This window comes from Perognathus longimembris, chromosome 2, assembly GCF_023159225.1.
Source record: "Perognathus longimembris pacificus isolate PPM17 chromosome 2, ASM2315922v1, whole genome shotgun sequence".
Lineage (NCBI taxonomy): Eukaryota > Metazoa > Chordata > Mammalia > Rodentia > Heteromyidae > Perognathus > Perognathus longimembris.
In genome coordinates this window covers 37135581-37150942 of record NC_063162.1, presented here as the reverse complement: position 1 = coordinate 37150942, position 15362 = coordinate 37135581, and the positions used below count along the sequence as shown (strand labels likewise).

Below are 15362 nucleotides of genomic sequence, written 5' to 3'. Positions count from 1 at the left end.
GAAAGGAAAAGGGATGTCTAGTGTATAACATTCACAAACTATTTCTACTGATGCTTTTGGACATTTGGGGACACTGCTCAAAATGCTAGTGCTAAAGGATTCAAAATCAAATAAGGTGACTCACAGCACAACAACAAAAGAGTTATATTTTGTTTTTGTTTTGTCTTGCTTTGTTTTGCTAAAATCATACTCACATAATTCAAAAGCCATTACAAATTAGCATTATTAAAATTGTGCTTTATCCATGGTACTTTACATAAAAGAAGAGATATGACCACCATCATCTTATACATTTCTTACATGAGAACTTTATCTTAAAATAGTTGGAATAAACTGGTAAGCCAGCTGATGTGCTTTATGAGCTCACCATTCTGGGCAATTTCAAGTAGCAAACAAGGCACAAACTTAGAGGTAATTCTGTCAAATGGCCTCCAAAATGACCTCATCTTCTGTACAAATTCTGGCTTTGTGAGCCAGATTAGGCTAGAGTGGACAATTTATGATAAATTCCAAGCTAAATTAAGCTAGCCAGTTTGGAAAGAGTTGAGCTAGAAAAGAGGAGAGCCGAAGGAATGATGCCAGGTGCCAGTGGCTCACACCTGTAATCCTAGCTACTAAGGAGGCTGAGATCTGAGGATCTTGGCTGGGAGCCAACCCAGGCAAGGAAAGCCCAGAAGACTCTTATTTCCAATTAACTACAACAACAACAAAACAGCCAGAAGTAGAGCTGTGGCTCAAGTGGTAGAAGGCTAATATTGAGCACAAAAGCTCACAGACAACACCCAGGCCCCAAGTTCAAGCTCTGGGACAAGCATGTATGGGTGTGTGCACGCGCATGTGCATACACACACACACACACGAAAATGGTTATTTGTGTTGCATCATGTAATTTCTTTTTTTTATTTTTTGACAGTCCTGGGGCTTGGGACTCAGGGCCTGGGCACTGTCCCTAGCTTCTTTTTGCTCAAGGCTAGCACTCTACCTCTGGAGCTACAGCGCCACTTCCAGCTTTTTTTTTCTTTCTGTTTATGTGGTGCTGAGGAATCAAACCCAGGGCTTCATGCGTGCAAGGCAAGCACTACCACTAAGCCATATTCCCAGCCCAGCATCATGTAATTTTTAATGGAAAAAACACCAATAACTGTGACATGGACACAATAGAGTTGTTTGTTTGTTTTTTTAAGACAGTTCCAGAGGCTGGAGAAAGAGCTTGGTGGGAAAACAGATGCTCACCATGTGCAAAGTTTGATCCCCAACCCCAAAGTGAAAGAGAGGGAAACATATTTCCAGGTCCTGTTCATAAAATCAGTAGCAAGATGAGGACAGCTTAAAATAATCAAAGCTATTTCCTCTTTGAGATTTAGATTTACTCCTGGATTATGATAAGGAAAATCCACCTATATATAACAGTAGTAAAAAGTCCAAATTTCAAGAGATAATCAGTGTAAGCCAACTATGACTGATACAGGCTAGGCCAGCTCTAGTCACACTGAGAATGTGGGCTCACAGTACTCTTCTACTTTGCCCACTGTGGGCGAACTATGAGTTGAATCACTCTGCATCCATATTCTCTCCTTCTTCCTTGTCTAATTCAACTAGACAGAGGGGGAAAGAAGACACATAACTCAAGAGTTTCCTGAAGAAATACAGATGGAACTTTCGAGAGCAATCTTTTTCTCACACCTCACCCCATTGCCCAGCAGAGACCATAGATGTAACTCCTGGTCAAGCCACCCCTATGTTGAATACGTAAAGTGAAAAAACCATAGGCCAAAAATGGCAAAGCCAAGGAAGAGGGAAGATTTCATGTCCTTGATAAACTTGAGCAGCTATTAAAGACTAGACCACTTTCCCCAGACTTAAGATGAACTTCTGCTGTGTAAAAAAAAAAAAAAAAGTGTTAGGTTTTTCTTATAGCAAAATATATTCCTGCCTCTAAAAGTGACTCAGGTAAGGGCTCTTTCCAGCTATGGCTGAATTTATCAATGATTACAGGGCTTCACAAGAAGCCCTCAGAGAGCTCATAAAGATAAGGTTAACTGAGTGGACAGTTAATTACCCTGACCACCCACTCCATAATCATGAATGAAGAGGGCATCTTCGCAGCCTCCAGGATGATCAAGCAAGAGCCGCGGTCCAGGCCAGTCTAAGAGCAGTTCACGAGCTTCTCAGCCAAGCTATACAGCCTACGGTGTGTTGTTTCCATGAGTCTACAGTATAATTTCACCTTTACTTCCTGATTTCTGACAACTACAATTCCACAAACTCACTTTCTAATTTCTCAAAAAAAAGCATTTCACTACAATATAATACTCCCTCTGCCTGAAAAAAAGAAAACAGAGACTCAAATGCAACTATCTTTTATTTTTTCATTGAAAAACCTGCTTCTACACACCAGTGAATGGGAGTTCAAATCAATATGCAACTATGAGAGGTAAAGAGGTTGAGTTTGTTAGCTTTTAGTGTATGTGTATATATATATAAAACATATAATATATAACATAATATATAATATAATATGTATACATATATATATATAATGTGAAAGAAAAGTACCCAAAGAAAGAACAATTACAATGGAAGGAGTCCTGAGAAAACCAAGGATTTCACAGTCAAATCTGATACACAGAATGTACTTACCAACTTAACAATAGTGAATCACTCAACACATGGCCCAGGAGAGTATTATTTATATAACTGATAATGTATATTAATCATAAAATTATTACATTCTTTTCCCAAAGCACTTTAGTTTTACTTTAAATGTAAGACTTATATTTCATAAACCATAGCTTACAATGAATATAATCAATGTAATTAATGTATTCAGCACATCTTTATATTAGTGGTGTGATTATTTTACATATATCTTTTTTCTTTTAATTGCTACAACCACCTCAGGATGAATGATCTGTTATTAATATCCCCTTTCAGAAACAGGGCTACATATAAAACATTTTTCCCAAGCTCTCTATGCAAAGGTAAAAATCAAAATTCAAATCTGGATCTAGCCCAGGGCCCTATGCACTTAAGCTCTAGCTTCATAAAGTAAGTTGATTTTTTATTGTTTGTTAGCCTTGATCAAGCTTCAGCTTGAAAGCTCTATTCCTTTAAGCTTTAGTTTTATCTTCACTTCTAGAATTTCCTCATTTTTGAATATCTGTGCTTCATATTTTTTTCTCCTAGCATAACAATATCGAAGAATCTGTTACTAGATAGTAACACAATCTACACTCAAGCTTTTTGAATTAAAGAGATAACATAACTGCTGCTCATATTTTTTAATCGATGATATCTGCAGAGCTCTGCTATGGTGGCTAGTTCTGCTACTCAGTCAAGCAGCACTAAATGGACCTAGTGGTACCTAGCATCATAAAAACAACCTAGTTTCTCAAGTCTTCCCAGTGGTATGGTAAAAGCCCACCATGTCAATATCTACTTATGTAAATAAATCATCCTTGTCCTCACATTGTCTCTTCCTTCTCTGTTGAAACACAAGATATTCAGAACTTTGAAACTGCATAGGCTGGGGCTGGGGATATAGCCTAGTGGCAAGAGTGCCTGCCTCGGATATACGAGGCCCTAGGTTCGATTCCCCAGCACCACATATACAGAAAATGGCCAGAAGCGGCGCTGTGGCTCAAGTGGCAGAGTGCTAGCCTTGAGCGGGAAGAAGCCAGGGACGGTGCTCGGGCCCTGAGTCCAAGGCCCAGGACTGGCCAAAAAAAAAAAAAAAAAGAAACTGCATAGGCTCCTAAATTTTATATAGGAACATTTAATCCTATGGTACATCTGTGTGTGTGTGTGTGTGTGTGTGTGTGTGTGTGTGTGTGTGTGTGTGTGTTGGTCCTAGGACTTGAACTTAGGCCCTGGACACTGTCTCCAAGTTTTGCTCAAGGCTAGCACTCTACTACTTTAAGCCACAGTTCCAGTTCTGGCTTTTTGGTAGTTATTTGGAGATCACAGACTTCCATGCCTGGGCTGTCTTCTAACCACTATCCTCAGCTAAGATTACATACAAGAGTAGCTAGGATTACAGGCATGAGCTATCGGTGCCCATTTCTTCCTTTCTTCCTTCTTTCTTTCCTTCCCTCCCTCCTTCCCTTCCTTCCGTCCTTCCTTCCTCTGTGATTGTACACTAGTACTAGGCTCAAGGCCTTTCATTCTCACTAGGATATTTTGCTTACATTTGGTGCTCTACCACCTGAGCCACATCTTCACTTCCAGATTTTTTGTGATTAACTGGAGATAAAAGTCTTATAGATTTTTCTAATCATAATGATTTCAAACTAAGATCCTCAGGTCTCATCTTCCCAAGTGGCTGGGGTTATAGTTATGAACCACCAGTACCCTGCTTCTCTCTCCTTTTTATATATAAAAACTCATATGTAACTGACTTCAGTGAATAAACACATGAAGAAATCAAAAATTTGAATATTAAGATTATAGAAATTAATAATATCACTAAAACAATGCTGTGCATGGGATTGAGTCTAAAACTGACTATTCCTATCAAAAACCTAAACTCAAAAATAGATTCCCACTTAAAAAAATTATTGACTAATAAAATGCATAATCTGAATCTAGATTCCAAACAAAAATATCATTCATTTGGCTGTTCTAAAGTTGTTATTTAACAAAAGAAAGAAAAAAAATTGAAAAACGAGTGACCATTCCCTATATTTTTGGTTTGGTGGTTTTTTATGTGTGTCAACTATTTTAGATTGAGTGATCATATAAGAATGGCATTTTATTTGACTACTACCCTAGTGCCCATATTTGAACTTCACTGAATTTTTGGTTCATTGCGTATAAGAATGTCTCCAGCAATAAAAATACAATTCATTAAAGATTAACTTGCCCCCAGGACAGTCTCTCTGAAAACAAATTCCAAGAGTTATAATCACCAATTTACATTCTCAATATTTAAAGGCTAACAATCCTACTTATTCTGACTTACATTAGAAATCTCAAATAATTTGAAGACTACTATAAAAGAAAAATGACAAACTCACAATAATCTGAAACACCACCAAATACAATCTTTACTTACTTGACACTTTCCAAACAAAAAGTTTTAAATAAATAAATAACTGATAATGTTAGAATACACATCAATTTGCTAGACTTCCTATGTTGGTTTCAATTTTGCTTTTTAATTATGAACCTGCAAAATTCTTTTGTTCTCCCAACTATTTAGTAAATATACTTTATATGTCATGAATTGTGATAAGGACCAAAAATCATCTAAACCCATGATGTAATCTTTATTTATTAATTACAATAAAAGCAACTGATATTTATGAAGCTCTTATCATTTGCCAACACTACACCAAGTCTTAATTTGTTAGACATTAACTCTTTCCATTCTCATCAAAACCCTCAGATAAAGTTCTAGCATCATCTCTATTTTACAGATGGAAAAAAGGATGGAACAGAGGCACTCAGGAACTTTTCTGAAGTCCTATAGGTATTTGAACCCCTAGCCTGAGTGGCTCCAGTATTCACACTTGACACAACTAGCTGGAATAAAGCAATAAGGCACATGATTACATTTGACTGGAAATCAATCTTAACTCTTTCCTACATGATGCTACTACTGGTACACTGGGAAGGAAAAATGCAACCTAAAATGCCTTAGCACACTATGCAATGGGTTCTAGTTTAAAACTTGCTCAAATTTTACTTTCAAAACTGATTTCATTTGTAGGTGATCTTTCTGAAGTTGAAAGGTCACTGTGTACAATCACTGAGTACTGTATTTCATTATATATAGGCTGAGGAAATGTTAAGACTTTCTTCAAGGCAAACGATTATTACAAACCAATTTTAAACTATGTGGTGTCAACAGCAAATATACAAAGAATAGTTTTCAACTTTTTTTTTCTGGTCCTGGGGCTTGAACTCAGGGCCTGGGCCCTATCCCTGATCCTCTTTGTGCTCAAGGCTAGCACTCTACCATTGAGCCACAGGCCACTTCCAAGTTTTCAACTTTTAAAAACTCTCTATGCATATTTCAGTGCATTCAAGCCCAAAGTGAAGTAAAACAAAATGCATTTCTATAACTTGGGGTAGATATATGGGTTTCTTGGTAGTAGCAGACATGACTGCTGTCATTGGTCTGCACACGTGTAAAGGAGGAAATACCAACAATGCCCTACTAGAGAATGATTAGGAATATTTCACATCACCCCCAATTCATGTAGAAAACAGGTTAGTAACTTGTTGAAAAGGCTGAGTATGTGGTCTTACCAGTTCCATGCAAATACTCTCATAATACTTTTCCAACATAAATTGACTATTTTGTTTTAGACTCAGAAACTGGGCAAAAAGAATCATGAACTAAAATGAATTACTGAAATGCAGCTGTGTTTTCATTTTCCTATCTGCCCTTTAATACTCCCAATAGTTTATCCTTCCGAAACAACTGTCCTAGAAAGTTACATAATTTAAGAGAAAGGAGACAGAGGCAAGACAAGAGTTAGGGATGTTTATCAATAAAAAATAAGCAACAAGTGGGATGAGTTTGCGGCGCATCCAAAAAAATTGCCTGCCAGGCACTCTTGCTATTTGTTTCCATCAAGTTATTGTTTTGGAAAACAAGTTGTTCCCTCTTAAAATAACCTGCTTAATTGTTCTTAAAAAGCCACTGCATTTCCACAGAAGACTAACTTGCTCCCATACGCGATACACTGACTGATAAAGTCAAAATAAGTTATGCACAAAGCCACAAGAGAAAGTTTGAAGAGCTCCAATCCTCCCGTGATAAAAGGGCACTAGCTACTGAATGACTCTTCACTGCTCGCCCTGACTGAGGGAGCCCAGGGCCGGACCCCAGTTATTCAAACTACCGATTCTCCTTGTGGGGTGGACAGTGAGCCACTTTGGTGACTACAAGCAGGCTAGCAATTAACATTTTTGGACAAGGTCAAAATGACCTTGGACATTTTAGTATTCACTCCAATCAATTCTCACTTTTAAAAATCACAATGTGTTCAGGGTCCAGTATGACTAAAGCTCTTCTGCCTAGGAATGCCCCCAGGGAAAACTAAAGAATAAAAAGAAAGAAAAAAAATCCAAAATTGTGAAAGACCAAGTGAGATACCCAGAGACCAAGAAGATGTGTCAGGGGATAGACACACACACACTGTCCTCAAACAGAGCAGCAGCGCCCAGACACAATCCCGGGCATGCGACCCCGCCCCGTCCTGGCCCCTCTGTGGGGGAGGAGGCGGAGGAGGAGCTCGGGGCTTAAGCCTTGACATCTGCAGAGCATTTCCCAATAGCCAGACAAGGCCCCTCAGCTGGAGGAAGTGGATACTGACAAGCGGAGAGAGTGAAACACACAGGCAAGAGACAAGAGCTCGATTCGAGACCGCTGGCAGCGGGCAGGCAGACGGTCACACGGAGACTACGGTGCGCTTCGTGGGCGTCCGGGTGACAAAGCCTGGGTGTCCCGGCTAAAAGTTGACACCTCCAAAGTCCAGATCGCAACTTAGGCGCGCCAGGACACACTTTAGGTTTTGGTCTAGAGCCGCTTAAGTTAGCCAAGGGCTCCCGTCCGCCCCCATGACCGGAGAGCACGGAGGCATAAAAAGGTGGGGAGTCCTGGAAGTCTTCCACACCCTGGGTGTCTCGGGGCTCCGCTGGGGATACGGGGGGGGGGGGGGCAGGAAGCGGACGTTGGGGCGCTCAGGGAGGGGATGGGATACAGAGATGTCCCGGAAGGAGTCGGGGAAGTTTTCCAGCCAGGGGGATGCCTACCTTGTAGCATGGCCTCGAGTTTCTTCCTGTCCACTCGGAAGCGCTCCTCGCTCCACTCGGGGCAGTGCAGGGGCGCCCCGGCGACCAGGTCGTCCTCCGAGCCAGGCATGGGCGAATCGGTGCTGCGCTCGCTGTTGGAGCCCGGGTCCGACTGTGCGGCCAGGTAGCCGGGCTCAGCCTGGGCGGCCATGGTGGGCACGCTACGCTGGAGCTCCAGCTGCCCCCGCCGCTCAGTCTGCGCCGCCGCCGCCGCCTCCGCTAGCCCTCCGGGCCCGACTGACTCCCCGCGCCGCGGCGCTAGCTCGTTCCCCCGCAGCCGCCGACGCCGCGGACCCCGCCGCCGCCGCCGCCACCACCGAGCCCCCAGCGCATCCCAGCCTGGGGCGCCGCCCACACCGCCCGCCGCCCCGGGTCCCCGCTCGGGTCCCGGGCCAGTGACTGCGCCGCCCCCCGTTAGCAACGCCCGCGCGCTATGAGCTCGCCGCGCAGCCCGCGCCTCCATCCGCAGGTCCTGGCCGCCCCCTCCCCGCCCGCCGCCCCGGCAGACGCGCGCTCATTGGCCGGCCGGGCCCACGGGGAGCCACGGCGGGAGGGCGCGCGGGAGGGAGGGACGGAGGGAGGAGAGCCCCTGGAGCTCACACGCTCGCGCGCGCACACACTCTCCACGTACACACCGCCACTTAGTGCGCTTACAAGCACAAAGCCGGTCCCACCCCTACCCGGGGCTACTAGAAACACAACTCAAGTTCAAGCACAACGGTCTGGAATGTGCCCGAAAGAAGGGCACGCGGAATTCATCATCTACACATTCCCTCGAAACTTGCTACACTCATTCCCTGGCACACTCTGCAAGTCTTCCTCCCAACATAGACGCGTGCAGCTCATGCACAGCTCACTCCTGGAGCACACACCAAGTGCATGCACAACTGCTCTATGCACACCACACCCTCATACGCAGCACTGGGCACTGGGGTCTGTCCCTGGAGTTTAAATGGATGAGGGAGATAGAAGAAAACTTGGGGCGGGGGGATCGTTTGCTGCAGACATCACCATGGTTTCTGTGTCTCTCATTCCTCAAACCCAAGACTTTCTTCCTCTCATCTCACTCAGTGGCCCACTCTGAAGGAGATGGACAAAAGCCTTACTCTTTATTCCCAGAAGGGGATTTTTTTTTTAATGGAATGAGGAAGGAGTTATTTTATTTTGTGATTTTCAAGGAATAAACAGCCAATATTAGAGAGAGAGAGAGAGAGAGAGAGAGAGAGAGAGAGAGAGAGAGAGAGAGAGAGAGAGAGAGAGAGAGAGAGGCTGAGAGGTCGTAATCGAAATGATGGTTGTCCGGAGCTAGCTGGCACCTGGGCAGGTATGTCTTGTCGGAAACTAAGGGATTCGGTCTGTGCTCAAGATGAGTCTTTCCTAAATGGACATATATATATACATATATATATATATATGTATATATATATGTATTCCCAACTTCGAGATTAGCCCATTCACTGCCTCTGACTTGGCTATGAAGCTGAAAGGAAGAGAAGCCTTGTTTACACCAAGGGGTGCCCCCTTGTATTTTTTCCAATCACACAGATTTGTGCCCTCTTTTGTCTTTATGACCTAAGCACAAAGATTCCTTATTATTGTTATTACTGGAAGTTGGAGGTAGCAGTTTGTCACTGTCAGACAAGATGATTACTGTCTTACAAGTGAGGCAAGCTATATCACTGATGGGGGCTCTCGGATAACCAAAAGGTAAATCAAAATTCATAATAGATTCAGTAGCTATTTAATAAGAATTGACTGTGTGCTGAGTACTGTGGTGTAGCTGACAGATGAGGAAAGAGAGAAGCAGAAATAAGTGATGTGGCTGAGGTTACACAGTAGCAGATAATGCTACAGAAATCCAACCCACAGCTTTGGTAGGAAACATAATCTCCCTAAAATCCTGCCTTGTTAGGCAGAGAAACCCCATGCCCCAACTGGCCTCCTTGTGAACTGAGAGATGAGCAGCTTAACTGCTATCCTTTAACACCTCGTGGGGTTTTTTTCCCCCTAAATTTATAGATTTATGTTACTGATGATTCTGAAAAGCACATGCTTCAGCCTCAAAGGGGTTGATGTAGAGGCATTCCCATGGCCCTCCATCTTGAATGTGTACCATCTATTCCTGTCAATAGGCAGTTATGGGAACTCTACTAAGTGCCAGAACTCTGTTAGGCCTGTAAAATAGTGATCAAGGAAGGAAGGACACAATCCCTGTGGTCCTGAGACTAACATTGTAGTGAGAAAGGTAAAATGTTGATGGAAAAAATAAACAAAGTTGTTCCTATAGCATGCAGTACAAATAAAGGAGTCCAGATACTTGAAAACCTACAATTGAGGAACTAGATATAGTTCAGCTGTTCTGTGATTTTCTCCAACAGTGCTCAGCTTTGTGACTGTAGGCACAGAGAAAATAACAGAATCTCCCCGAAATAGATGAAGCACCAGATACTAGAAGACAGTGTAACAATGGCTAATGGGAAAAGTGTATGCTCAAAAAAGCCATCAACAAATTGTGAAGTTAAAACTCAGGAATGAGGGGCTGGGAACGTGGCTTGCCGCTAGAGTGCTTGCCTACCACGCATGAAGCTCTGGGTTCGATTTCTCAACACCACATTAACAGAAAAAGCCAGAAGTGGTGCTGTGGCTCAAGTGGTAGAGTGCTAGCCTTGAGCAAAAAGAAGCCAGGGACAGTGTTCAGGCCCAGTGTTCAAACCCCAGAACTGGCAAAAACAAAAAAACAAAACAAAAAAAAAAAACCCTCAGGAATGAGAGCTCTCAAAAAACTTTTTTTTCTCATTCTGTCTGAGGTAGCTATTGAAAATTGTGTGCTACCAAAATAATAATAGATTGAATAAAAATGAAGACAACATAAATATGGAAAGCAAAATATCTGGAGGAACTTCCTCCAGAAGACTTCTTCAAGATGATAGAGCAAGAAGAGTTTGCTGTAGAATAGATCAGATGCCTGGGCATTGAAATTTCTTCCACATGAAGCAGAATTCTTGAACATATGAACAAGAGATTATCAACATATTCAGAGGACATGAAGATAGTTGATGATGACTTTGGGGTTGAGTTGGTGACTGGTTCACACGAAACTATGGTACCAATTCCAAGTATAACAAAATGTTATGGAGAAAAGCCAAAATCATCGAATTATGTAACATGATTAAGCTGTAACTAGCCTTTAGATAATTATAATCATGTAAATCATGTGAACCATAAACGTTCATCTAACTCAAATTAAAATATAGCTAGATTAAGATTTTTAGAATATTGAGAATTATACATGTATGTTATGGGGGAAAGGCAGTCTGTGGGAATAGGGCAGTGACAGTGATAGAAGAAAGGAAATTTGGGCTGGGATGTAGCTCAGTGGCAAAGCGCTTGCCTAGCAAGTGCAACGTCCTGGGTTCGATCCCCAGTACCAAAAAACAAAAGACAAAAAAAATATACAGTTAAAAAAATTTAAAAAGAAGAAAGGAAATTTCTGGTCCCTATCAGTACATAATAGCTAGACTTGAAAAACTCAAGAGACTGACATTTGAGTGTATTATTGAAAATGAAAATGAATTGGGCTAAGCATTTTAGAAGTGGTTGCCTATATAAAAAGGAAAATGGGGAGAAGGCATATGGTACTTTTGAGTCTTATATTAATGGTACCAGAACATTATAATCTCAACTATTCTGAATGCAGTGTAACAGAATAAAGCCAGCCTGCAGAAAGCCTGAGATCCTATCTGAAAGATAAACAGAAAGGGAGGGAGCATGGATCCAGAGACTTAGCCATCTGCCCAGGTATGAAGCCCTAAGTTCAAATCTCAGAAACTTCTCCCAACATTTTTTTGTTCATGGAGCACACAGAGTTTTGTTTTTTATCCTTTAACTTTCCACTTCATTCAGGAAAAGAATATTTTCAGTTTACTCAAAGTATAGGAACTGATCACATGCCAACTAAACAATTATGTAGTTTTATTTGATTAGTAGAGTAAGGCTCTCAAAATACCATCAGTGAGAGAATTTTAAATCACATCAAACTTCAGGCTCACAAAATGGGCAAAACTAAAGGAGATAATTAGAAAACCAAGGTATTATTTTGTCTTAGAAATATACATCTATCCTTGATCAGTTCTTCCTTGAAAAAAAAAAACAAACCCTGGAGAACATGAGCATTTTCCTTTTCTAGGAACTCTTAATTTCTCTGAATTTGTTTCTCCTAAGGAAAAATGCAAAACCATTGACCCCAAACCTATGCATTTGTAATATTTGTTTTGTATGTCATTTTATAATTTAGTTTGTTATTTTGCAATATGTATTTTGTAATGTTTATGTATTTGTAGTTTTTGTACTATTACGTATTTTTTATTTATATTAATACTTTATTTTAAAATTGTGACATCCAATTATATTTGAATAATTTCAACATATTGCCAGACAGTACTCAATTTAATGGCTTACCAAACTCTGAGTGGATCCTGCCATCTTTCCTAGTCTCTCTGTTTCACAATTCAACAGTGCTGAGCTATTTGTAATTCCCATTACAGATGTGCTCTCATTTTCAGTTCTTTGCAAACACTGTCCCACCAGCCTGCATATTCTGTTCCATTTTGTTGCCCTGGCCCTCACAAATACCCAACCACTATACTTACTTAGGTTCTCTTTGTCTCCTGTTTCCAGGGAACATTTTGGTTATTTCATTGAAGCAATTATCTTTTCATTTTATTATCTCCTTAGTCATCATTGTTGCAATATGGCTGTTGTCTGAATTTCTTCAGGCAGCAAGTGTCATTTCATACTTGGGCATCCAACAACCAGCAATAGCCTGGTAAAGGTTAAGAATCTTTAAACTATGCACTAAAAAACATACATTTAGAAATTAACTTGTGGCCATAGAATACCCTGAAAAGGAATGTAAAAAGAAAAGTTCAGTCTATCACTACAATACAGAAAACTAAAGGTAGTAGCATTCTCTTCTCAGTTTGTACCCAGTAAAACTGGCTGGTAGAAGGAAGACAAACTGATCAGAGTTCCATGATGTAGGAAATAAAATTTGAGTCATCAGTGTCAAATCTGTAAAATTATCTGGCCCAATCTCTTAACAGTTGAAGACTTGAAGAATAAACAAAATTTTGCAAGAATGTGCTTAAATTCTATGGAAAAGTATCTTGAACAGAAACCTTTTTTTTTTTTAAATGCTGATCCTAGGGCTTGAACACAGGGCCTGGGTGCTATCCCTGAGCCTTTTTGCTCAAAGCTAGTGCTCTATCACTTGAGTCATAGCTCCCCTTCCAGCTTTTTGATGGTTAATTGGATAGTCTCATGAACTTTCCTGCAGGGGCTGCCTTTGAAACATGATCCTCAGATCTTAGCCTCCTGTGTAGCTAGGATTACAGGTATAAGCCACCAGCACCCAACTCAGAAATCATTCTTTCATCTTAATTTCCATTCTTTGTAACATTCAATTGAACTGAAACTTTCTGGCCCAACTTCTAAGGAGCTATAATATGGTTTTACAGATCAGTCTGCTATTAATACTCTAAAATCATATATAATTTCCCTGCAATGTTAGGTTAAAACAGCAGCAAAGGATAAGATATTCCACAAGTCTTTAGAACTTGTTATAAGAGAAAAACTTATTTGAAATAATCATAAATGAAAATAGGAGAGAGAAGCTGGGAATATGGCCTAGTAGTAAAGTGCTCGCCTCATGTACGTGAAGTCCTGGGTTAAATTCCTCAGCACCATATATATAGAAAAAAGCCGGAAGTGGCACTGTGGCTCAAGAGGTGGAGTGCTAGCCATGAGCAAAAAGAAGCCAGGGACAGTGCTCAGGCCCTGAGTCCATGCCCCAGGACTGGCAACAAAAACAAAAACAAATAAAACAGAAGAGAGTGAAGGAAAGGGTGATGTTCTCCAAAAAAAAGAAATGTATACTTTGCTTATGTAACTGTAGGCCCTCTGTACATCACTTTTATAACAATAAAAATTAAAACAAATGAATTAATAAAGAGAGTTGAGCATTTAATATCTAATTGAAATGTTTCTTAAAGTTAGTATCACCACTAACATTTGTTGAACATTTATAAGTTGATGGACATTGTTAATTACTTCACCCTGATCCAATGATACAGTATTATCTTCATTTCTGAGAAGAACTTTGAGGAGTTTGCTCGTGTGAAGACGTACAATATTGTTGTGGTTATGCTTCAAACATCAGGAGACATCTAACAGAGACTGTGCTTTTAATCATGGCAGGGGCCAGGAAGGCCTCTCCTCCTGAAACTGTGATAGAAAATATTACTTTGGAAGGAACTGGTGCCTCCCAAATTCTTAAATTTTTCACCTTTAAGAAATAGAGGGGCTGGGGATATAGACTAGCGGCAAGAGTGCCTGCCTCGGATACACGAGGCCCTAGGTTCGATTCCCCAGCACCACATATACAGAAAACGGCCAGAAGCGGCGCTGTGGCTCAAGTGGCAGAGTGCTAGCCTTGAGCGGGAAGAAGCCAGGGACAGTGCTCAGGCCCTGAGTCCAAGGCCCAGGACTGGCAAAAAAAAAAAAAAAAAAAAAAAAAAAGAAATAGAAATTGGGGCTGGGAATGTGGCTTAATGGTAGAGTGCTTGCCTAGCATGCATGAAGCCCTTGGGTTTGATTCCTCAGCACCACATTAACGGAAAAGGCCAGAAGTGGTGCTGTGGGCTAAAGACATAGCTACTAAACTAGAAAGACAGCCAACCATATGGGAAAAGATCTTCATCAGCACAGCAACAGACAAAGGCATAATACCGGTCATCTACAGAGAACTCAAGAAACTAACCCCCTCCAAACCCAGTAAACCAATTATTAAATGGGCAAAGGAGCTAAAGAGAGACTTCACAGGAGAAGAAATAAAAATGGCAAAGAAACCTATGAGGAAATGTTCCAACATCCCTGGCAGTAAAGGAAATGCAAATAAAAACAACCCTGAGATACCACCTCACTCCAGTTAGAATGGCCTATACTTTGAACTCAGGCAACAACAAATTCTGGAGGGGCTGTGGAGAAAGAGGAACCCTTCTCCACTGTGGGCTGGAGTGTAAACTAGTACAACCAGTCTGGAGAACAGTATGGAGGTTCCTCAAAAAACTCAGCATAGACATACTCTATGACCCAGCCACACCACTCCTAGGCTTCTATCCTGAACAACAGGATCCAGGATACCACAAAGACACCTGCACATCCATGTTTATCACTGCACAATTCACAATAGCCAAAATGTAGACACAACCCAGATGCCCCGCTACAGATGAATGGATCCAAAATAATGTGGTACCAATACACAATGGAAGACTACATAGTGATTAGAAATGATAAAATAATGGCATTTGCAGGGAAATGGTCAGATTTTGAACAAATAATTTTGAAGGAGATGAGCCTAGAACACAGAGAACAAAGGCACATGGTCTTCCTGATATGTGGTTGGGGGTGGGGGGTGGGGACAGTAGAGATCATGTCTGTAAAATGGCAAAACTTCTTTTCAAACAGTAAAAAAAAAAAAAAGAAAAAAAAAAGAAATGTAC

At 41.2% G+C, this 15362-nt stretch overlaps 1 protein-coding gene across 4 annotated transcripts in view; it reads right to left on the bottom strand.

The window, feature by feature from the left end:
• The window catches only part of Bicc1 (BicC family RNA binding protein 1), a 241021-nt gene extending 232942 nt beyond the window's left edge, over positions 1 to 8079 (bottom strand). For 2 of the 4 annotated variants that reach the window (XM_048338806.1, XM_048338807.1), the window contains exon 1: positions 7765 to 8079. In XM_048338806.1, the coding sequence (XP_048194763.1) occupies positions 7765 to 7954 (190 nt within the window). In that variant the 5' untranslated portion in view covers positions 7955 to 8079. The remainder of the gene's footprint in view (positions 1 to 7764) is intronic. The other 2 variants (XM_048338805.1, XM_048338808.1) reach the window with 2 other exon arrangements.
• Positions 8080 to 15362: the final 7283 nt, after the last annotated feature.